Source organism: Carassius auratus, unplaced genomic scaffold (genome assembly GCF_003368295.1).
Source record: "Carassius auratus strain Wakin unplaced genomic scaffold, ASM336829v1 scaf_tig00028952, whole genome shotgun sequence".
Lineage (NCBI taxonomy): Eukaryota > Metazoa > Chordata > Actinopteri > Cypriniformes > Cyprinidae > Carassius > Carassius auratus.
The window spans coordinates 277,644-301,447 of record NW_020525727.1 but is presented as its reverse complement, the minus strand read 5'-3'; the positions used below and the strand labels follow the sequence as shown (position 1 = coordinate 301,447).

The 23,804-nt window shown below is 37.0% G+C and overlaps 1 protein-coding gene across 3 annotated transcripts; it reads left to right on the top strand.

Annotated features, from left to right (window-relative positions):
- Nucleotides 1-4,856: 4,856 nt before the first annotated feature.
- LOC113079650 (serine/threonine-protein kinase Nek1-like) lies at nucleotides 4,857-15,855 on the top strand. Of its 3 annotated transcripts, XM_026251893.1 has the most exons (11): nucleotides 4,857-5,262; nucleotides 6,338-6,410; nucleotides 7,159-7,283; nucleotides 7,370-7,460; nucleotides 7,706-7,812; nucleotides 8,084-8,167; nucleotides 8,247-8,314; nucleotides 8,429-8,512; nucleotides 11,416-11,470; nucleotides 13,272-13,841; nucleotides 15,152-15,855. In XM_026251893.1, exons 2-11 carry the CDS (start codon nucleotides 6,338-6,340, stop codon nucleotides 15,230-15,232), a joined length of 1,338 nt encoding a protein of 445 aa, XP_026107678.1. In that variant the 5' UTR covers nucleotides 4,857-5,262; the 3' UTR covers nucleotides 15,233-15,855. The 3 variants fall into 3 exon arrangements, with proteins under 3 accessions (XP_026107678.1, XP_026107677.1, XP_026107679.1); XM_026251892.1 differs by having other exon boundaries at nucleotides 13,272-15,855; XM_026251894.1 differs by lacking the exons at nucleotides 13,272-13,841; nucleotides 15,152-15,855 and adding an exon at nucleotides 11,863-11,994.
- Nucleotides 15,856-23,804: the final 7,949 nt, after the last annotated feature.

The following is a 23,804-nucleotide window of genomic DNA, read 5'->3' as shown; positions in this document are numbered from 1 at the left end:
GGAAAACCTACCATGGAAGAAAACACATTGGATTACCAACAGAGAATCAAGCCACATGGACACCTAGTCCAGTACAGGGGATGACCAGGACTCCGGGAATGTTATCCCCATTACTGGGACTGGCGTCAGACTGATCCGCCAAGTCTGGGTGCTGAAGGATACTCGACCAGGATGTGCCAACCAGGGAACTCAACTGTGAGAAGAAAGTCTCACATCCCTGTCTGATGAGGAATGGTTCAGCAAGCATGACACTAGTTCTTCCCACTAATTTCCTGTTACCCAACACATGGGAAGAAACCAGCTCTAAGCGAAGTTTGCAAAACCTTGCAAAGATGTCACCCAGCCCATGCTCGACAGAGGTGCCATGTGACAACACCCAGGAGGAGGCAACATTCTGAGTGGAGTGAGCTCTCACCCCAAGGGGGCACAGCTTGCCATGGGATTGTTACGCCAAGGCGAGGGCATCTACTATCCAGTGGGCCAAACTCTGTTTGGACACAGGAGCAGTGCTGTCCTCGCCATCTCCTGAAGAGCATGGGAGCATCAAGAAAGCGCACTTTGTCAGTGTACAGTATCTCATCTTGACCAGGTTGAGCCAGAGATGGCACTCCTGGACCACCAGAGTGAACAACACATTCCCGAGGGACTGTGTCAGGATTTCCATCACCCAGAGGGAGTCGCCGTGTACAGCTCCTGCATCAACCTCGGGTTGGTGCTACCCTTGTGCATTTGTTTTAGGGCCTTGGCTTGGTGAACTTGCAGGATAGCCATGGAATGCAGGGCAGAGCCGGCTTGGCCGACAGCAGCTGCTGACAGCCTACGGGCTTTGGACAGGAGATGCGAATGATTCCTCCAAGTGGCGGTGTTTTGGGGGCACAGGTGCAACACAACCCCTCTCTCCACCTGGGGAATGTCAACACAACCCTTAGCTGCCCCGCCATTGAGGCTAATGAGGACTAAATATTAGTAATGTAAAATACCCTTAAAATACAAAATATTTATATATATTTTTTTACTATAATTGTCATTGTAGGTTGATATATTTATTTACTTTATGTTTTGTTTTATATTATTAATGTTTGAGTTTTAAGAGATGTAAAATGTATATATAAGTGGTAAAAGTGAAATTAGCCTACTGAAATACCTTTATGATATAAAAGATTATCTAAGTTTACTTGTCTGTGAATAATGTTTATCTTTTAGATCTTGTCACTATGTCTATATTGTTGCCTGTATGTTTCATTTCGATTGTTAAAGAAAACAAAAATGGTTTTGTTCCTGTAATAGAATATGTACCTACGTACAAACATTGAGAACATAACAAAACAAATACTTGCACAATGATCAGAACATCAAATATGAGTTTGTTTCCTTGTAGGACAGTAAAGTGTTTCCTGTAACTCCAGTAGCATTTTTTTCAGCTTCCAAATATAGAAAGAAAACATTCAAAGTTGTTGCACAACAAATATTACTCACAGTTACAGTCAGAAAATCCTGATAAACCCAATTATTTATTAGTTAGAATAATAATACTGCTAAATACTGCTTAGGAAGCTTCAGTTTTATTTTATCTGAAGGTCTTGGCAACTTTATAAAACAAATGATCAGGTTTTTGCACATCCAGGGACATTTTAAAGAAAATAACAGCAGGAGATGGAGTAACCATTCTCATGCATCTCTTCTCCACACAACAACAATTAAAGTGAACATGATTGTCAAGTTCCGAATTACAGATCTCAAAACATAAAAGTGAAGGCATATTCAGCATTACCATTACCAGTCTTCAAGTTGATTTTCTATTTCATTTGCTAGACTAACTGAGACTTGTCATGGCACTTGTATACTGTTTTTGTTCTCTCGTTGGTCTGATTGCTTCTATTGTTCTCATTTGTTAGTCGCTTTGGATAAAAGCGTCTGCTAAATGATTCAATGTAAATGTAATGTAAATGCAAGAACAAATTTAGTCAAGTGACCACCATTAGTATCAGGTGAGTTGAAATTCAAGTTCCTTTCTATAGGAGGAAACCATTACTATTTAAAATCAAACTGAAAGTAATAGTTAAAATTGTTATATTTTCCCTAATACTGCGAACAGATTTTATAAATACAGGTTTTATAAAAATCCAGATGTTGGATTTGGAACCGCATATTTCTCTTAGTTATTTTTTACAATCAATATCATTCTATGGCATAAATAGTAAGAGAAATATGATAGAAGGAAGCTCCAAGAAAGGTGGTTTATAAGAAGAATTCAATAAAGGAGCATCATTTAACTGTCTGTAAAGTGTTTTGTGGCGCCATCTAAAGGATTGAATGGTCTTTGCCCAGAATAGAAAAAAAATTGCTTTGATATTTTAGTTTTTTAGTTATGAATAATTTCATATGCAACTATAACTTTTCAGCAATAAATAAACAGATAAACAATTTGTCGCATAATTTTGACTTTATGACTGTCAATTGTGAGCTTATAGCTGAAGACAATACAATTCTTGAGAAAATACCATTTTTTTTTTCGGACTATAAGTCGCACCTGAGTATAAGTTGCATCAGTCCAAAAATATGTCATGATGAGGAAAAAAAACATATATAAGTCGCACTGGACTATAAGTCGCATTTATTTAGAACCAAGCACCAAGAGAAAACATTACCGTCTCCAGCCGCGAGAGGGCTGGAGACGGTAATGTTTTCTCTTGGTTCATTTCTCTCGGTTCATGTCAAATTAATTTTGATAAATAAGTTGCACCTGACTATAAGTCGCAGGACCAGCCAAACTACGAAAAAAAGTGTGACTTATAGTCCGGAAAATACGGTAAGTCAGAAATCTGAGTTTATAGCTCTCAATTCTGATCCCCCCTCCCCCACCCCACACAGAATAAAAAAAAGTCAGAGCTGTGAGATTAAAAGTTTAATTTTATTTATTTCGTTTTTTAAATCGCAATGAGCTTCCATTACTACATGTGTACTCTATGTGACTTAAATGTTAAATGTTTTTTTTTTCTATTTTCTATTTAACATTACATTAGTGAAAGACGACTTCCCTTATTTATCAAGTCTTCCCTCAGATAGATTAGACTACATGTTTTCTTGTGTGGTTTGGTATTGGTGTCATGAAAAATAATCATGTTGTTTTAAATTGCCGAAACGGATTGGCTGAAAACAAGAAACACTGATATGTCTAGTGGGAGTGATCAGCTGGCAGAGGATTACTTTAGTTTAGTTTAGTTTAGTTTTATTGATTTATATAGCATTGACTGGGTCAACAAGTGCTCTACAAAAATAATAAATACATAAAACAACTAAGCATATAAAACAAATCACAAATTTTACAAAGATAATATCACACAAAATCAAATATTAGACAGCTTTTTCTCCAGACCATGAGTCAATTTAAAAATATAAATCTTAAGTGTTGATTTAAAAACCTGAAAAGAGGAGGCTGATCTTACATACAATGGCAAATTATTCCACAGCTTAGGTGCTGCCACCAAAAAGCACGATCCCCCTTGAGTTTCAAGCACGTCATAAGTACAGACAGCCACCAAACAATTAATAACCTTAAAGACCTGTTAGTTACATGAAACGAGAGGAGATCAGACAGGTAAGATGGTGCAAAACCTGCCACAGATTTATACACAAACAGCAGGACCATAAACTAAAATCTAAACTTGATAGGAAGCCAGTGCAAACTAATTTAAACTGGAGTGATACTTTCTCTGTTTTTGGTCCCTGTTAAAAGTCTGGCCACAGCATTTTGGGCCATCTGAAGATGAGATAAACAAGACTGAGTAATTCCTAGAGACAATGAATCACAATAATCCAATCTTGTTGAAATAAATGCATGAATAACAGTCTTCAGATCCGTATGGATAGATAGATAGATTTCAGATATAATTTCAGATATGTTGGATAAAAATCTGGAGCCTTGAGACTGTTCCATAGATTATCAAGGTCCAGAAAAGGTATAAAACGTAATTGTCAGAATACTCCATCTGCCCTCAGACATGCAATCTGGGTTATATGTAGCGATGGGAACACATTTTGTAAGCGAAGAAAACTTGCAAATGATTCATTCAAAAAGCTGATTCATTCAGTAAGAAAAGACACCATCCATTTTACCGTCTACAATTAATAATGCATGGAATTTAGAATTTTAATAAATCAATGAATCAGTGTGCATGCACTCCTGACCTTACTCCTGAGTGGGAAATTAAATATTCCATGGTCCCATTAGAGGGAAAATGGGAAAATAATTACTTATTTTCTGTGTTTATGGGGATCTTCTCCTTGAACCGCAACCTTATCGTGGTGGAGTACCCGCATGATCTTTGTAAGATTTTTTTTTTTTTTTTTTTGCAAATAGACACAGAGGATGGAAGTGAAACCAAGCAGTAGATTTTTAATGTCAGACCTTCACATTTGGTTAACTATTTGATTTGATTTGACTTGTCTATCTGATAACATTTACATAAACGTAGTCAAGGAAATTGATTCTTAATATAATAATTTATACTTCTCATTTATCCTTCTTTTAAGGTTTAAATTCTCAATTGTGAGGTTAATCATTTAATTATTTATTTTGTTTTTGTGAAAACCTGTGTTTCAACTGTATTTTGCTATTTCGTGGACTACAACATGAAAGAGAGCCATCATAACATGTAGAGAACAGTGGGCACAGCTATCAGGCACCATTGAGCAGCGAAGAGCATCACAGTTGATCAAATGTTTGGGCCCCATTCACTGATTCAGTATCAGAGTAAACAGGAGTTTCCCATAAGCATGCTCGACGCATCGGGATGAGAATGAGCGACCGGTTTAAAGGGAACTGCCTAAAATCACGTGATTTCTGCAGAAAGCTGGGCAAGCGACACCGTATAGTGCTAGACAGAGGAGTGAAAGCTTTGTAGCGTGAGAAAAATAAATAAACATATAATTAAATAAACCTCAATGTGTCAGTGTTTTGCTGCCCAAATCTAAAGCAACTAAAGAAAAAAGAAAAATAGAATGTAATGTCGAGTAGCCTATAATAAGCGGACTTGGCAACTTTGGCTGGACATTAAAAAGTAGCCTAAGTTATGTGATTAGACACACAGGCGCACACACGTAAAACTAGTCCTGTACACATCAAGTGTACTTTCGTTTTTTTCGTCGAGCTGTAAAGGCAAAACGTTTCGTTGTTTAAGCGCATGCTCAAACTTCACCTGTTTCACCGCAACACAGGACACAAGAACACCACACAAGAGGTTCCATCGGGACTACAACAAGGTAGACGTATGATGCTAATAATGTAACAGTATTAACGTACAAAACGAAATCGAAACTAGATTCTAAATATAATAATATTGGATCTAGAAGTGGATCTATCGCTTAATTTAATTATTCATATGGATGCATTGTATTTATTTTATTTAGGGGACGCGAAGCATAAAACCGGATGTATGTGCTCTGATACTTTTATTTACATCGTGTCTTCAATTTTGATATTTCATATTAATAATCCTTGTGGAGAAGCGTGGCTTTAAAAAAAAACTTTTTTTTTCTTTTTTTTTTTTTTAACTGTCATGTCATACATTAGGCCAGTTTTTAAACTCTGACAATTTTATCTGACAATTCGAACAATGAATGTTGAGTGAGAATGATCGCTGACGCCTGTCTAGACACTTGCAAAATCTTTCGTGTGGTCAGATTTTACTAAGTTGTAGCTAGTAAAGAAACATTAATCGGTTAAAACATTATTTGTCTGTTGCTTCTGGTTAGCAGAAGCTGTTTTTGTCTAGGTCTGCCAGATATTACAGACGCGTTTCAAGAGGGATATTTGATTGGTCAGCTGGCTGCTGGTCATTTTACAACAAAATCTGATAGGCTACTCAAGCTTTCTGTGCTGAAAGGGCATGATTTCAAAAGACAATGATGATAATTACTCCAGTTAAAGATGGGTGGTGTTCCTTAAATGAGGGAAAAGGGAGATGTACATTTCATATGTATCATTTTATAATTTCTCTTGCACAGCACCAGAGGACACATAATGTAGCCTATGTTATTGAATGGACTTATGTAAGATTTAATTTATGTACGTTTATATAGTATTTCACTCCATGGCTCATTTCTAATTTGTTAACCTGAATGCAATAACACTCTCTGACCGAACTTATGCACTTTCAAGATTTTAAGGGAGACAAAAACACTCATCAAGTTATGTCTTTGTGTTTTGGCAGTATAATTACAAGATATGACAGAATTTACATTCATAAGGAGATCTTACAGAATTCAGTTGCATTATAGGATGAACACTAACAGGGCCCGATGAATAATATTTTGATTGAGTATTTTTCTCCTAAAGATGGCTCAGTATCACAGGCTCTCAGACGCCAGTGCCTCAGATCACAGCACGGACGTTTCTGCTGGAGTGATCAGTGAGTATTACTTTCACATTAAATTTGAGTAACATTTGTTTTATATTAGCAGCATAAAGCATCACATATCCCTTACAAAAAACAATCTGATGGGAATAATAGACCAGAGTGGACCAGACTCAGTGGAGAACTGAAATAATGCATCTAATTATTTTATTTATTTACAATTACCAAATTTCTGATAACTACAGGTATGACGTACTTGTATGTGTATTCCTCATTAGACAGTCCAGTGTGGTGGCTACACATTTATGTTGTAATAGAGAATCATAATCTTGTTTTTCTTTGTCTTAATGCTACATCAATGTCATAGAAACAAATGCAGATATTCCATACAATGAAAAAAAAAAAAAGTGTCAAGAAACAAACTGAAAGTTACTATTACACAGTGTGGAAGTCAATTGTTTAGACCAGGAATCATGAATAATCGGATTTGGAGTGACACTGTGAACAAACAGTTATTTGTCTCTTAAATAAATTACTATTCAGGAAAATATATGTAATAGTATTTTATGTAGATTGCATTAAACAAAGTACACATTCAAATGTTTTTATGAATGTTTGGACTGAGTCCTCATTGCATTTACACAGTTTTGACTAGCAGGGGACACCTTTTGCTGTTTTGAGCACTTAAAGATCATTTTATGAACCAGTTGGTTCAGTTTATTCAAAGTTTGGAAAAGCTTTGTTTTTTTGTCTGTAGTGCTTACACTATTTTTGTAGAAATTATTCTAAATCTTGATTACAGAAGTGCTAAAAGAACAAGGATACACCATAGAGAAAGAACTTGGCCGAGGGGCTTCAGGAATAGCGTTTCTGGTGAAAGACACAGAAGGAGACCCTTATGTGATCAAACAGATGAATTCCAGAGATGTAAGCATTTACCAAATATTACTCAAGTATTTCACCATAGAAGTGACAACATTTTCTTTCAATCCCCCCCCCCCCCTTCCTTTTAGGGGGAGGAGCTGGATGCAGTCAGAAAGGAAGTTGAAATCCTGGAAAATCTCAGCTTTGGATATATTGTAACTTATGTGAATTCATTTGAAGGTTTGTTCTCCTTTGTACACTAATTTTCCTTTCTTCCATATCAAAAGAGTGGTGATGTTTTGTTGTGTTTCTTAGAAATGAAATAGAACTACTAAAAATAACCACAATGGAGAATGAAGAAGAATAGCAAAAATTATATATAAATAAATAAACATAAAAAAACATCAGTATAGCTGTCAGAAAATGAAGCTATTTTAATATATTATGAGTTAAACTATTCTTTGACTGAATGTTAATTTATTTAGATAATGAAGCAGGACGCATTTATATTGTGATGGAGTACTGTGAAGGAGGAGATCTTTCAAAAGTCATGGAAACACATCAAAGAGAAAGTTTTTTTGAAGAACAACAGGTGAGTTTCTTAGGCAGACATACATCCATACTGTACATACCATGCTATATACTTTAAACAACCGTCTCAAATCTTTACAAAATTTGTGATAAAAAAACAACAAAAAAAAACAACAACACATAAATGCTACAATGCTACACCCATAAAATACAAAACCCTTGTGTGGACATCACACGCACGCACGGGCGCGCGCGTGTGCACACACACACACACACACACACACACACACACTCAGACTCACTAATACACACACCTTTCTCCATGTGTGCAGATTCTTGACTGGCTTGTTCAGATTTGTCTGGCTCTGCGTTATCTCCATGAGAAGAACATTCTTCACAGAGATATTAAACCTCAGGTATGCACTGATAAAGCTCAATAAATCATATCACAAAGTCAAATCTGTTAGACTTCTGAGATTTCTGTTGTCACTGTAGAATATCTTCCTGACTGAAGATGGTTACATCAATCTGGGAGATTTTGGATGCTCAAAAGTATTGGAAAGGTAAATAAAAAAACAGTAATGGGGACTAGAGATGGATCAAAATGCTAATTATTGGCCAAAACCAAAAGTCCTGGACATTTATAGGTTTGAGTTTACATTGTGTTTTCTTTGCAGAGCTGATGAATATGTTAATTCAGTTGTGGGTGCAAAGCTCTATGTCAGCCCAGAAGTTTATCAGAGGAGATATAATTCCAAGAGGTAAGCTTTTAAGACTGTATAAAGAGTGTATATAAACTGTTATGTTCAGCATCATAGAATGGTGACAATTTCCTTAAGATCTTTCCATGAAGGTTATTTTAGTTGACTAAAAATATAACAGTTACGTGTTTTAAACTGTAAAAAAGGGAGTTAGTGGTGTTGTAATTATTATTTAAACAATTAAGGTGATAGTTAATTAAAAATGGTATTCTTATGTTTTTAAGGAAAATGTGATTCAGTCTTGTATATAACTTTTTAAGATTAAAGATTAAAGTTAAATTATGCAGAGGCACCATTTGTCTGTGATTTTTAGTTCTGGATATGGATAGTGAATATTGAAATTACGTGTTGTTTTATGTGTTTTTGGGTGAAGGGAAACATCTGTTTATGGTTAGGTTGTGGATAAATGCATATGTTAATACAGTTGACTGTATTGCTTTATTCAGTGAGTCATAGTTTTGTTAATGACAGTGATGCAACAAGATTCTTCCTACTTGTGCTGTTTTAGCAGCATACAGAAATTTGATTCAACAACATGATTCAAAGTCAAATTCAAAGTGTTTTCCATCCACTCAAAATCACACACATTTGAGATTTAAAATATAAAAGCAGAAAGCACATTTTACTAAAGAATATTAAAGGGTTAGTTCACCCAAAAATGAAAATTATTTCATTAATGACTCACCCTCATGTCGTTCCAAACCCGTGATACCTCCGTTCATCTTCGGAACACAGTTTAAGATATTTTAGATTTAGTCCGGGAGCTTTCTGTCCCTCCATTGAAAATGTATGTACGGTATACCGTCCATGTCCAGTAAGGTAAGAAAAACATCAACAAAATAGTCCATGTGACATCAGAGGGTGAGTTAGAATTTGCTGAAGCATCCAACATACATTTTGGTCCAGAAATAACAAAAACTACGACTTTATTCAGCATTGTCTTCTCTCCCGGGTCTATTGTGATGTCCAGTTCACAAACAAATCATTTGATTTATCCAGTTCACCAAATCGAACTGAATCATTTGAAACGGTTCGCGTCTCCAATAAGAATTACATTACATTACTTTTATTCAATTAGCAGATGCTTTTATCCAAAGCGACTTACAAATGAGGACCGTGGAAGCAATCAAAAAAAAAAAAAAAAAAAAAAAAAATGCAATGATATATAAGTGCTATAACAAGTCTCAGTTAGCTTAACACAGTACATGTAGCAAGGGCTTTTAAATAATATAATGAACACAAAGAAAACATATAATAGAAAAAGAATAGAGCAATCTAGTTTTGGAGGTCTTTTTTAAGATTAGAATTAGAATAGTGAATGCTAAAGTTAGAGGGTCAAATAAAGATGGAACAGGTGTTTTAAGCCGATTCTTGAAGATGGCTAAGGACTCAGCTGCTCGGATTGAGTTGGGGAGGTCATTCCACCAGGAGGGAACATTTAATTTAAAAGTCTGTAAAAGAGACTTCGTGCTTCTTTGGGATGGCACAATCAAGCGACGGTCACTTGCACAATGCAAGCTTCTAGAGGGCACATAAGTCTGAAGTAATAAATTTAGGTAAATGGGTGCAGAGCCAGTGGTAGTTTTGTAGGCAAACATCAATGCCTTGAATTTTATGCTTGCAGCTAATCAGTAGCCAGTGCAAATTGATAAACAGAGGTGTGATGTGTATTCTTTTTGGCTTATTAAAAATAAATCTTGCTGCCACGTTCTGGATTAATTGTAAAGGTTTGATAGAACTGGATGGAAGATCTGCCAAGAGAGCATTGCAATAGTCCAGCCTGGACAGAACAAGAGCTTGAACAAGAAGTTGTGCAGCATGTTCCGAAAGAAAGGGCCTTATCTTCTTGATGTTGAATAAAGCAAATGTGGAGGATCGGACAGTTTTAGCAATGTGGTCTGAGAAAGTCAGCTGATCATCAATCTTTACTCCAAGGTTTCTAGCTGTTTTTGAAGGAGTTATGGTTGATGTGCCTAAATTGATGGTGATATTGTGATGAAACGATGGGTTTGCTGGAATCACAAGCAGTTCTGTCTTGGTAAGGTTAAGTTGAAGGTGATAGTCCATCATCCAGCAATAAATGTCTGTTAGACAAGCTGAGATGCGAGTAGCTACTGTCGGATCATCAGGATGGAATGAGAGGTAGAGTTGAGTATCATCAGCATAGCAGTGGTATGAAAAGCCATGTTTCTGAATGACAGAACCTAATGATGCCATGTAGACAGAGAAGAGAAGTGGTCCAAGAACTGAGCCCTGAGGCACCCCAGTAGTTAGATGTTGTGACTTGGACCCCTCACTTCTCCAAGATACTTTGAAGGACCTATCTGATAGGTAAGACTCAAACCACTGAAGTGTGGTTCCTGAGATACCCTTTGCCAGTAGGGTTGACAGGAGGATCTGGTGGATAACCGTGTCAAAAGCAGCGGACAGATCAAACAGGAGAAGTACTGAAGATTTGGATTTCGTTCGTAGTTTTTGTTATTTTTAAAACAAAATGTATTTTCGATGCTTCAACAAATTCTAACTGACCCTCTGATGTCACATGGACTACTTTGATGATGTTTTTATTACCTTTCTGGACATGGACAGTATACCATACATACATTTTCAGTGGAGGGACAGAAAGCTCTCGGACTAAATCTAAAATATCTTAAACTGTGTTCCGAAGATGAACGGAGGTCTTACGGGTTTGGAACGACATGAGGGTGAGTCATTAATGGCATAATTTTTGTTTTTCGGTGAACTAACCCTTTACTTTAAATGCATTGTGTCGCAGACTAAACAATACATGATTTAAATCCAGCCTTTAGAGCTACTTAGAAATATAATGCTTAGTTTTGTAATTTTTTAAGTAGACAGTGCACACATACTTGATTTTCACTGTCATGCATCGGCTATTTTAGTGACATATGGTCATTGGGATGGGTGCTCCATGATCTCTGCATGCTTGATGTGTGGGTGAGTAGTTATTTGTTATTTATTTTTTCCAAAAAGCACCATATTACTGTCACATTTTCAGTCCAGTGATTATGAAAAAAATGTATAAAGGGTCAAATAAAAAAGTCATTACATAACTTAAAACAGGAAATCTGAACAACAAGCTAACTTTACAAAACAGTGTGCTGTGCAAAACAGTACAGGACCCTTAACGGATCAAACTGATTAACTAAATAGACAGAGAATACAAAATACAGGTCAAACATGCGTGATGATTGAATCAGTGTCCATGACAACAGATTGTGGCCGGAACTTAGAACAAAGGAGACATGTGACTGAAGTGACAAAAACTAAAAATTCCTGAAAATAAAGCTAAAGAGTGTAATTGTGACAGAACGTCCCCCTCTGGGCAGGTGCAGCCTTGTGCTGTCAAGTGGCTGAGGAGGTGGTTCCTTAGGTGTATGAAGGACTCATGAAGAAGAAAGCCACAGTGGAAAGAACCAGGGAGGTGAGGATGGGAGGAGAGGAGAGGAGAGGCCAGGTGCTACACCTGGATGCAAATTCATAGTGGAGTTGACGGAGGGAGAAGCCATGATGGAGTCTTGGCTGATGACATTCAGAGAACGACTGATAGGGAAAAAGCCATTGATAGTGGAGCCCTAGGTACAGATGGAGAGCTGATGGGACACCGATGGTTCAGGCGACCAAGGCGTAGCTGCAGTACCAAATGTTTGAGGTGGAGCCAGACTGAGGCAGAGTGTTGTGAACGGGGCCCGAAGCAGAGCCAGCTGAAGCAGTAGAGTGGGTAGATGGAGCACAGTGGAAGGCTCTTGAGGCTCTTGAGTGGCACAGGCAGGGTGATGGATGTCAAAGGTGGAGCCAGAGGGATGAGAGAGTCTGGTGGAGCCAACAGGTCATTGGAGCAATGGGACCAGCAGTTGGAGGAGGAAACGCGGGGATCCACTTGCATGGTGACCACAAGACCCGAGGCTCATCCACAGCAAAGCATCAGGTGATAAGACAATGGGTTGAAGGGAACCAGTGAAGATGGGGCTGAAGGACTGGGTGAATCTGGATGAGGAGTTAAGAGAGGGAGGACAGGCATGATTAGTTAACACAGTCTAATCAAGAAACAGATAATGACCCAGGAGACACAGGGAGAGGAGCATTACCTCAGTTTCCCAATCTATCAGCCAGACCGCACTCTCCCCCACCACTAAAATCACTGAATATGTTTAGGCTGTGAAATTAATATCTTACTTACTTTCCTACACACATTTGCACTTTGTTGTTTATGATGAGAGATTTCACAAGAGAGCAGAATTCAGTCAGTGATAACACACAGTGAACAAAACACCAGTGTTTCAGCGATGACTCATCAGAACGCCTCTGATTGTTCATTGCATTCATACGCTCAACAGAATCATGTGTGATTGGTTATAATGCGAAGCACTGTGAAAACTCTTCTGGCTCAGTGCCAGCCAAAGCATAGATGCATATTTGAATTTGGCAGTTAGTGATGTGCCACACAGAAATATTATTTGCCTATTTTTTTTATTTTTATTTTTTGTCTTTTGGAAGCTGCATTCAAAATACACTTGGCTCAGAAATCTGAGGGGTGCATGCCCAGGTTTGAATGGGCATGATGCCTCTGTTCCTGTTTTTGTTCCTTTCTTTTTCGGATCTTGTCATTGTTGCAGTGATTTTTCTATGTATCATGTAACATTGGTTGCAATTATATCCAGATATTTTATTTTAAATTTTTCTTTAACCCCTACTGACACTAAGCAGATTCTCATTTTTTTTTTTATTACTTCCACAGGCAGATGTCATGCAGCGTCACATAATTCATGCAGTCAGCATGACAGGGAACCCCCCTCAGATCCCAGAGAGATACTCAGTAGAACTGAGAGAATTAATCAGACAAATGCTCAACCGTGACCCTAAAGACAGGCCTTCAGTTGAAGAGATTCTAGCAAAACCATTCCTGGAAGATGCGGTGGACAGAAACAGCAGAACTCCACAGGCACTGATTCAGAGTTTCATTAAGTCTGTCAACAGCTATGATAAGGCCTACAACCAGCACTATAAAGACCTTGAAGCCTTAGTTAGTGAGTGGGGAAGAATAACAGATTCGATGGAGTCTGCACATTACAGCGCCACAGCCGGCAGTCTGTCAGGTTCAGTGATTGGAGCAGCTGGAGGAATCACTGCATTAGTTGGTTTAATTTTGGCACCGTTCACTCTCGGTGCATCTCTGATTGTTACTGGTGTTGGTGTTGGAGTTGGAGTTGCAGGTGGAGTAACAGGTGCTGCATCCACCATTACTAATACTGTACAACAAAAATCCTTCAGAGAGAGCCTTGAACAAATTCAGCAAAAGTATAAAACTGTAAGTGAACCAATTCTCACACCGCTGAATACACTGAGAAAGGTACTGAAAAAAATAACGAAATTCAGTTTTTTTTTTGGAACATCAACTTTTGACAATGTACAAATATCATGCAATTTAGACAGAAGAAGTATGTTCTGTGCCACACAACTCATGAATTTAGGTCTGCTGGCAAATATTAGCAGAATTGCTACTCAGACTGCAAGAGTAGGACGAGTAGTAGCAGAAGCAATCTCAGGTGTGTTAAGTGGACTACTAGTCATACTTGATGTCGCCTTCATAGTGATGGATTCTGTAGACATACACCAGATGAGACAGGGAAAAGTAGATGATCCAGAAAAAGTCAGATCCAGTGTTCTCAAATCCATTGCAGAGATGAGGAAAACACATAACGAGCTTTGCAATGTCCTGAAGGAAATGCAGAAAACAAGAGAGGAACTAAAAGACTATATAGAATTGGCCAAGGATGTCAGGGATATAGACAATGATTTAAATAGTTTAAACATATAGATATGATTTCAGTCAGAGAATCAGGAAATGCCATATATTGCTCTGAATCCAGAATTTGTTTGTGTAGCATGAGGTTGAGTATTTGTGATTCCCCTAGAGTTAAACAGTTGAGTTTTACCATTCAGCCAAACTCCAAGTCTGGTGGTAGCACTTTTAGCTACAGCTTAGCATAGATCATTGAATCTGATTAGACCGTTAGCATCTCTCTCAGAAATACTGTTTAACTCTAGGGGAGTTGAAAAAGGAGCCTATTTTCAAACATAGTGGAGTGTCTTTTAAGTCACCTTTTGTTTATATAGCACTTTTTACAATATACATTTTACAAAACAAATCAGGTTTACAGTGATAAATGGAATACAATATGCCACAAAGTCTGAAAAAAGAAAATTACATTGTTCAGCTTGAGTCAGATTAGTGTTGATTCAGGTCCATTATAAATATATTAAGTTATTAATTAATTTGTTACAATCTATTCAATAGCTCTGGAGAAAAACGATGTCATATTCCAACTCCGTTAAGTTCTCATATAATAGTGTCACTGCAGTCAGATCAGTAATATAGTTGAATAGTTGGTGTCCACAGCTGAACAAGCCAGAGTTAAGAGTTGCTAGATAGTTGCTGGATAGATAGATAAAATAAATAAAAGATAGATAGATAGATGGATGGATGCGGGTAATTGAAACACTTTTTCCAAGGTAATAGTTAATGTATATTGTGTTATGTTATGTTTTATTTCATCTTACTTTGTTTGCTTGATTATCAGATTTCTTTCACCTTGTTTTTATATCCCTCTGTTTCAGTTTAAGGTGGTTGATTCTCAAGCCCCTTTATCTCAAGCTCTCCACTGGTATGTTACGACTGACCGGTTTATAGTGCATTAAAATCCTCCTGGGAAGTTTGTATTTACGTTTTGTCATGTCGGAATTATGACGTCAGGTGCATTCAAGTCATTCTGGTCAATTTAACTTTTCTACATAAGTCATGTCTACTCAACATGACTTGAACATAGGGGTTTGAGCAGGGCTGGGAAGGTTACTTTTAAAATGTATTTCACTACAGATTACAAAATACAAGCTTTAAAAAGTAATCAGTAATGTATTTTGTTTAGTAACTTAATCCAATTACTTAGAATACATTGAAATGCTTAAGTTTTGTAAAACAAAGGATCATATTAACTTGATGTCTTGTGTTTATGCTTTCCTACATCTACCAGCTATAAGATTTGTGTTTTCTTTGAATTTTATTTGTAAGAACATAAATTTTCCACAGAATTTCTTTGAACAACAAAATGTCATTTAAGTCTTCCAATCAATATAAATTCAATTTGAATACAATGAATGGGATCCTGTGCTGTTTCATGCTGCATTCCAAGCTTCAAAACGAACCCAGACATACCAAACACATAATAAAAGTAGCTAGAACAACTGGCACAGTTGTCCAAGTTATACAATAGATTAATTTAAAGAATGTAGCCAAACATGAATTTAACTATACTGAAAAAAAAGAAAGAAAAGACATAGGTTGAATTACTGTGAACAAATCAGCATGATCAGCAAAAACTAGTGGCATATCGACAATACAGATTACACCATACTTTTTTTTTTTTTTTTTTACAATATTTTTTTTTTCTTTTTTTTTTTTTTACAAAATTGAATTTAAGACAAATTATAAATGAAAATGTGTCTTTTATTATTAGACAAAATGCTGCATATTTCTTTGTGAAGTTTTAAATAAAAAAAACTAACTTAAAATTTTAAAACAAATCATAAATCAGATTTAAAAAAAAAATCATACAACTATAAAAAATATCTAATAGTTTTTCTTGTTGCTTATGTGCAATGGTTGAATAACAATTTATGTCCCTTGAATCATTTTATTCTAACACATTCTGCACACGAGTCTCGACCCACCCACCATCACCCATCAAGTCTTGTGCCGCACACCACTGTTGCTTCTGCTCGCGTGGGAGTGCAGGTCTCTTCTTCAAAGCTTTTGACACTGTGGTGCTATACTTCACCATCTGGTGGTCAGGAAAAATCCCTATACCAACTGTGTCATTCAGATGTTTTGATGTAAGTTGTCATTGTAATGTTTATTTGTATATTTAATAAGCATATATGTCATTAGCAAGATGCAGCGATAAGAGTTTCCAAATTTCCCTGTATTTTGCAAAATACAATGACAATAAAGACTTTCTGTTCTTAATTTTTACTTGTATCAAACTTTGAGAAAGCACTTTATAATTTTTAGAACAGTGGTTGAGCCCTTAAGGTGTTCAGACAACAGACATTCACATGTAATCGTTTTTGCTAGTAGTCCTTTAATTAACAGCAATACACCATTTTAAAGCTAAATAGCTATAGCTATGGCCATTATAATAATAACATTGCACTAAATGAATATGGGACAGTGCAATCAAAGCGCTTTGTGTTTGAGCCCGGCGTGACATAGTAAGGTAACAAAGCTTAATTTAGGTCACATGACAGACTCATTTCAAGCAATGCTCTGGAACACTGTTTCGAAGCACTAGTGTGTGTCTCCCCAGGGTGTCGATCTACCTATTCCTTCTGTTATCTCCTATACTGAGTGTCTCAGTTGAGATGTTAAACCAATCGTGATGGATTTGGGGAAGTAGTGTATCACTGAGGGGAACTATCTTAATAAAAGTATGTTGTTTTCTTTTTATCTTGACTCTGCATAATGCATATTAAAGTAATGTTTATAAGCGCAACACTGCTTTGTTTGCAACGGTTACCAATGGAATAAAATGTCCGTTTCATGAATGAAATGTTCTTTTGAACCAGTTTACCAAATCATAAGGAATCGTCCATAACAATTTGCATCTGGAGTCAGCACTGATCCACAATTTTCTAAAGTTGACTGAGGGATTGTCTAAATATTTCATCCATTGTTACTAAGGACATAGCTCTATCTGATCACTTTTGTATTTTCTTTGATATATTGATCTCTGCTACCACTGAATCTAGATCTGTCTCTGTCAGAAGGAGATGCATAAACCAGAACACAAGTGTACTATTTATGGAGGCTATATCTTTAACACCAAGCATTTCTGCAGACTCTGTTGATATTCTCCTTGATTCCTTCAACTCAAAAGTTAAGAATGTTATTGATGATATTGCACCAATAATAGTCAGTAAGAAAACAAACAGACAGAAATCAGTTTGGAGAAGATCAACAGCAGTTCAGACTATGAGAAGACAATGCAGAAAAGCAGAGCGGATGTGGTGGAAGACAAAACTTGAAATTCACTATAGCATCTATAAAGAGAGCCTTCGTGCTTTTAATGTGAAACTAGCCACAGGTAGACAGAATTTCTTCTCAAACCTTAAACAGTAACTTAAATAACACTTGTACTCTTTTTTGCCACTGTTGAGAGACTGACAAACCCATAAGTCAGATTCCCAGTGAAATGCTCTCAGACAGCAAATGCAATGAGTTTGCATCCTTCTTTTCTGAAAAGATCATAAATATCAGGAAGGCGATTGGCACATCCTCAAGAAATGCAGAGGTCAGACAGATAAAGCCACAATATCAAAAAGATACTATGTCTACTTTTAAAGCAATTGATAGCAACATTCTGGAAGACACAGTGCAGCAACTAAAATCGTCAACCTGTTGTCTTGACACACTTCCCACATCTTTTTTCAAAAGTGTGCTTAACTGCTTAGAAGCAGACCTCTTCTGCCTCACTTCTTTCTGGGACATTTCCAAACTCCCTGAAAACTGCAGTTGTTAAGCCCCTCCTGAAAAAGAGCAATCTTGATAACACCGTTTTGAGCAATTATAGACCAATATCTAATCTTCCTTTTATTAGCAAAATTATAGAACATTTTTTAGTAATCTGAACAAATACTTAAACTCAAATGGATACCTGGACAATTTTCAATCTGGTTTACGACCACATCACAGCACAGAGACAGCACTCATTAAGATAATAAATGATATTCGCTTAAATTGCGACTCTTGCAAAATATCAGTGCTGGTATTGCTAGATCTCAGTGCTGCGTTTGACACAGTTGATCATAACATACTACTAGAGAGACTGGAAAACTGGGTCGGGCTTTCTGGGATGGTACTCAAATGGTTCAGATCATACTTAGAAGGGAGAGGCTATTATGTGAGTATAGGAGAGCATAAGTCTAAGTGGACATCCATGACATGCAGAGTCCCACAAGGGTCAATTCTTGCACCGCTCTTGTTTAGCCTGTATATGTTTCCACTAAGTCAAATTATGAGAAAGAACCAAATTGCCTATCACAGCTATGCTGATGATACCCAGATTTACCTAGCCTTATCTTAACTAAATCAGCATACTATCACTGCAAGAATTAGATGTTTTGTTTCCAGTCAAGACTTGGAGAAACTTGTTCATGCCTTTATCACCAGCAGGGTGGACTATTGTAATGGGCTCCTCACCGGCCTTCCCAAAAAGACCATTAGACAGCTGCAGCTCATCCAGAACACTGCTGCCAGGATTCTGACTAGAACCAGAAAATCTGAGCATATCACACCAGTCCTCAGGTCCTTACACTGGCTTCCAGTTACATTTAGGATTGATTTTAAAGTACATTTACTCATATATAAGTCGCTAAATGACCTAGAACTGAAATGTATTGCAGATATGTTCACTGAATATAAACCTGACAGACCACTCAGATCATTAGGATCAAGTCAGTTAGACATACCAAGGGTTCACACAAAACAAGGGGAGTCCTCCTTTAGTTACTATGCCGCTCGCAGTTGGAATCAGCTTCCAGAAGAGATCAGATGTGCTAAAACAATAGTCACATTTAAATCTAGACTCAAAACTCTTCTGTTTAGCTGTGCATTTGTTGAATGAGCACTGTGCGATGTCCGAACTGATTGCACTATATTTTACGTATTCACTGCATTTTATGTAAAATAATATTCTACTTTTAACTGTTTTAAATTCATTTTAAGTAAGTCCATTTACAGGGCAAATTTGACGAAATTATGTTGATTTAATAACAGATAAAACTTACAGTAAAATTTCAATGCATATTAACATTTTAGCATAATGCACATGCAACTATTCAATCAAAACATGTAAAATAATTTTATTATTTACTAATGTGTATGCATGTTATATTTTAAGCTTCATGAGCTGGATTTCTGTATGGTTCTGTTAAGATTTCTGTAAAAAACGTGATGAAGACTTTTTCAAGACTTCTGACGTGGGTATTTTTGCAAAACTTTAATGCAAGAAACTTATCCAAGATGATGATGACTATGGTTATTGGTATGTATCTCAAGTTATGATTACAAATACTTTATTTGAATGTTTGAATGTATTTACATTTGCTGAGATGATGGAACTGATGTCATTAGGTAAGGGCGTAAAAGAACCGGTGTACTGTTTTTTTTTTTTTTTTTTTTTTACTGGTTCATTGAAAGAAACTGCTATGTAATCTGAGTGTGGCTGTGTTCAAAATGGTATACAAACATACTTTATACTGCCTACTTTTATTTTATTTGTAATTTTTTTATTATTATTGTGGGTGAAACAGTGTACAATAAATAACAAAATGTTTCAAAGGAGTATGCTACAGTTTTGTTTTAGCCCACTTTTACGAATTTGTAATCAATGAAATCAATGAAAAGGAGGAATATATATATATATATATATATATATATATATATATATATATATATATGTATATATATATATATATATATATATATGTATATATATATATATATATATATATATATATATATATATATATATATATATATATATATATATATTACATGTCTAAGAACATTTGCTAATCTCACGCAGGTTTTATACATAGTTTCTCTTACGTGGCATGATATCCTAGAACTAGAAATACAGACGATTCTTCATTTTGAAATGTGCTCTGTTTGACCTCCTTGATGCCAATCCATTGTGTAATGCGCACACAACATCACTTATTGGTAAACTGGACAGTCATGAAGTGTGAGAAAAACAACAATCTGATGACTTTGGAAGTCATGAAGTGAGTTCCTGGCATCAGTTTCTTCTTTTATTTCAGTATATTTTTTCAAAGGCTGTGGCTAGACATCAGTTGTAGGGGATGTTGCTGTGTTGCAACATGAAACGTCTTAGTCTGTGAATTAAAATAATTGTATTGCAAAATACAAACAATAAACATGGTTTTGATGTGTAGCATCTTTTTTAGTCAAAATCAAACCTAGAGGTCACTAACATTTTAAGTCTAAGATCCCTGACCTCTGCCTTTGTGAAAGACAATATCAACCAGAAACACGTTCTATGAAGCCTGTATTTATACTGCATTATAAGAGTATTCATAAGGCATGATAATGAATGCATAATGCATTATATACACTGAATTTTTTTTTTTTGCCCCCATTTTGCATGAGCAGAACACAAAGTTCTAAGACTTTTGTACTTACACAAAAGGCTTTTTTCTCTCAAATATTGTTCACAAATCTGTCTAAATCTGTGTAAGTGAGCACTTCTCCTTTGCCGAGATAATCCATCCACCTCACAGGTGTGGCATATCAAGATGATAATTAGACAGCCTGATTATAGCACAGATGCGCCTTAGGCTGGCCAAATTAAAAGGCCACTCTAAAATGTGCAGTTTTATCACACAACACAATGCCACAGATGTCAAAAGTTTTGAGGGAGCATTCAATTGGCATGCTGACTGCAGGAATGTCCACCAAAGCTGTTGCCAGTTAATTTAATGTTTTTTTTTTTTTCTACCATAAGCCGTCTCCAAAGGCGTTTCAGAGAATTTGGCACTATATCCAACCAGCCTCACAACCACAGATCACATGTCACCACACCAACCCAGGACCTCCACATCCAGCATATTAACCTCCGAGATCGTCTAAGACCAGCCACCTGGACACCTGCTGCAACAATCGTTTGCATAACCAAAGCATTTCTGCACAAACTGTCATAAACTGTCTCAGGGAAGCTCATCTACATGCTTGTCGTCGTCACCGGGTTCTCGACCTGACTGCGGTTTGTTCACGTAACCTACTTGAGTGGGCAAATGCTCACATCCGATGGCTTTGACTTTAGTGAGGTGTACTCTTGACAGATGACCTGTAAAGGGCAGATGGCAGATGTGGCGTTGTGTGCGTGAGCGGTTTGCCGATGTCAGTGTTGTGGATGAAGTGGCCCATGGTGACGGTGGGGTATGGTATGGGCAGGTAAATTTTTTTGATGCCATTTTGAATGCACAGAGATGCACACGTGTGTGTGTGCCTGAGTGTGTTTGTTTGCTTCTGGGGGGAGAACCAGAGAAAAAAATAATAATTTCCATAGCTAAGTCAAGCCAAGTCACCTTTATTTATATAGCCCTTTAGACAAAATACATTGCGTCAAAGCAACTGAACAACATTCATTAGGAAAACAGTGTGTCAATAATGCAAAATGATAGTTAAAGGCAGTTCATCATTGAATTCAGTGATGTCATCTGTTCAGTTAAAAAGTGTCTGTGCATTTATTTGCAATCAAGTCAATGATATCGATGTGAATGAAGTGACCCCAACTAAGCAAGCCAGAGGTGACAGCGGCATGGAAACGAAACTCCATCGGTGACAGAATGGAGAAAAAAACATTGGGAGAAACCAGGCTCAGTTGGGGGGCCAGTTCTCCTCTGACCAGACAAAACCAGTAGTTCAATTCCAGGCTGCAGCAAAGTCAGATTGTGCAGAAGAATCATCTGTTTCCTGTGGTCTTGTCCTGGTGGTCCTCTGAGACAAGGTCTTTACAGGGGATCTGTATCTGGGGCTCTAGTTGTCCTGGTCTCTGCTGTCTTTCAGGTATGTAGAGGTGCTTTCTAGGTGCCGATCTACTATCTGGTCTGGATACGTACTGGATCCGGGTGACTGCAGTGACCCTCTGGTCTGGATACAGACTGGACGTTTAGCAGATGCTTTTATCCAAAGCGACTTACAGATGAGGACAGTGGAAGCAAATCAAAAACAACAAAAAGAGCAATGATATATAAGTGCTATTACAAGTCTCAGTTAGGTTAACACAGTACACATAGCATAGGATTTTAAATAATATAATATAAAGAAAACAGATAGAATAAGAAAAAAAGAATAGAGTTTAGATTAGTTTAGACAAAAAGATTAGAAAGGTAGTTAGATTTTTTTTTAAGAATAGAATTAGAATAGTGAGTGTTAAAGTTAGAGGGTCAAATAAATAGGGAAGAGATGTGTTTTAAGCTGATTCTTGAAGATGGCTAAGGATTCAGCTGTCTGGATTGAAATGGGGAGGTCATTCAACCAGGAGGGAACATTTAATTAAAAAGTCCGTAAAAGAGACTTTGTGCTTCTTTGAGATGGCTCAATCAAGCGACATGCACTTGCAGAACGCAAGCTTCTAGAGGCACATAAGTCTTAAGTAACAAATTTAGGTAAATGGGTGCAGAGGCAGTGGTAGTTTTGTAGGCAAACATCAATGCCTTGAATTTTATAGGAGCAGCTAATGGAAGCCAGTGCAAATTGATAAACAGAGTTGTGACGTATTCTTTTTGGCTCATTAAAATTAATATTGTGGCCGCGTTCTGAATTAATTGTAAAGGTTTGATAGAATTGGCTGGAAGACCTGCCAAGAGGGCATTGCAATAGTCCAGCCTGGACAAAACAAGAGTTTGAACAAGGAGTTGTGCAGCATGTTCCGAAAGAAAGGGCTTGATCTTCTTGATGTTGAATTAAGCAAATCGCAGGATCGGACAGTTTTAGTAATGTAGTCTGAGAAAGTCAGCTGATCATCAATCATAACTTCAAGGCTTCTAGCTGTTGAAAGAGTTATGGTTGATGTGCCTAACTTGATGGTGAAATTGTGATGAAACGATGGGTTTGCTGGAATCACAAGCAGTTCTGTCTTGGCAAGGTTCATTTGAAGGTGATGGTCCATAATCCAGGAAGAAATGTCTGTTAGACAAGCTGAAATGCGAATAGCTACCGTCGGATCATCAGGATGGAATGAGAGGAAGAGTTGAGTGTCATCAGTATAGCAGTGGTATGAAAAGCCATGTTTCTGAATGACAGAACCTAATGATGCCATGTAGACAGAGAAGAGAAGTGGTCCAAGAACTGAGCCCTGAGGCACCCCAGTAGTTAGATGTTGTGACTTGGACACCTCACCTCTCCAAGATACTTTGAAGGACCTGTCTGAAAGCTAAGACTCAAACCATTTAAGTGTGGTTCCTGATATGCCTTTTGCCAATAGGGTTGATAGGAGGATCTGGTGGTTAACCGTTTCAAAAGCAGCGGACAGATTGTGGAAGATTTTTATTAGTAAAGTTTCAATTAATCAAGTATATAATCAATGTGAATCTAGCCATTTTTGTTTTAAAGTTATTATTCTATTAAACTCTTATAGGCCTAAAATCTAATAGAAGGTTGCCTACGCCCTGGAATGTACAGAGCTAATGA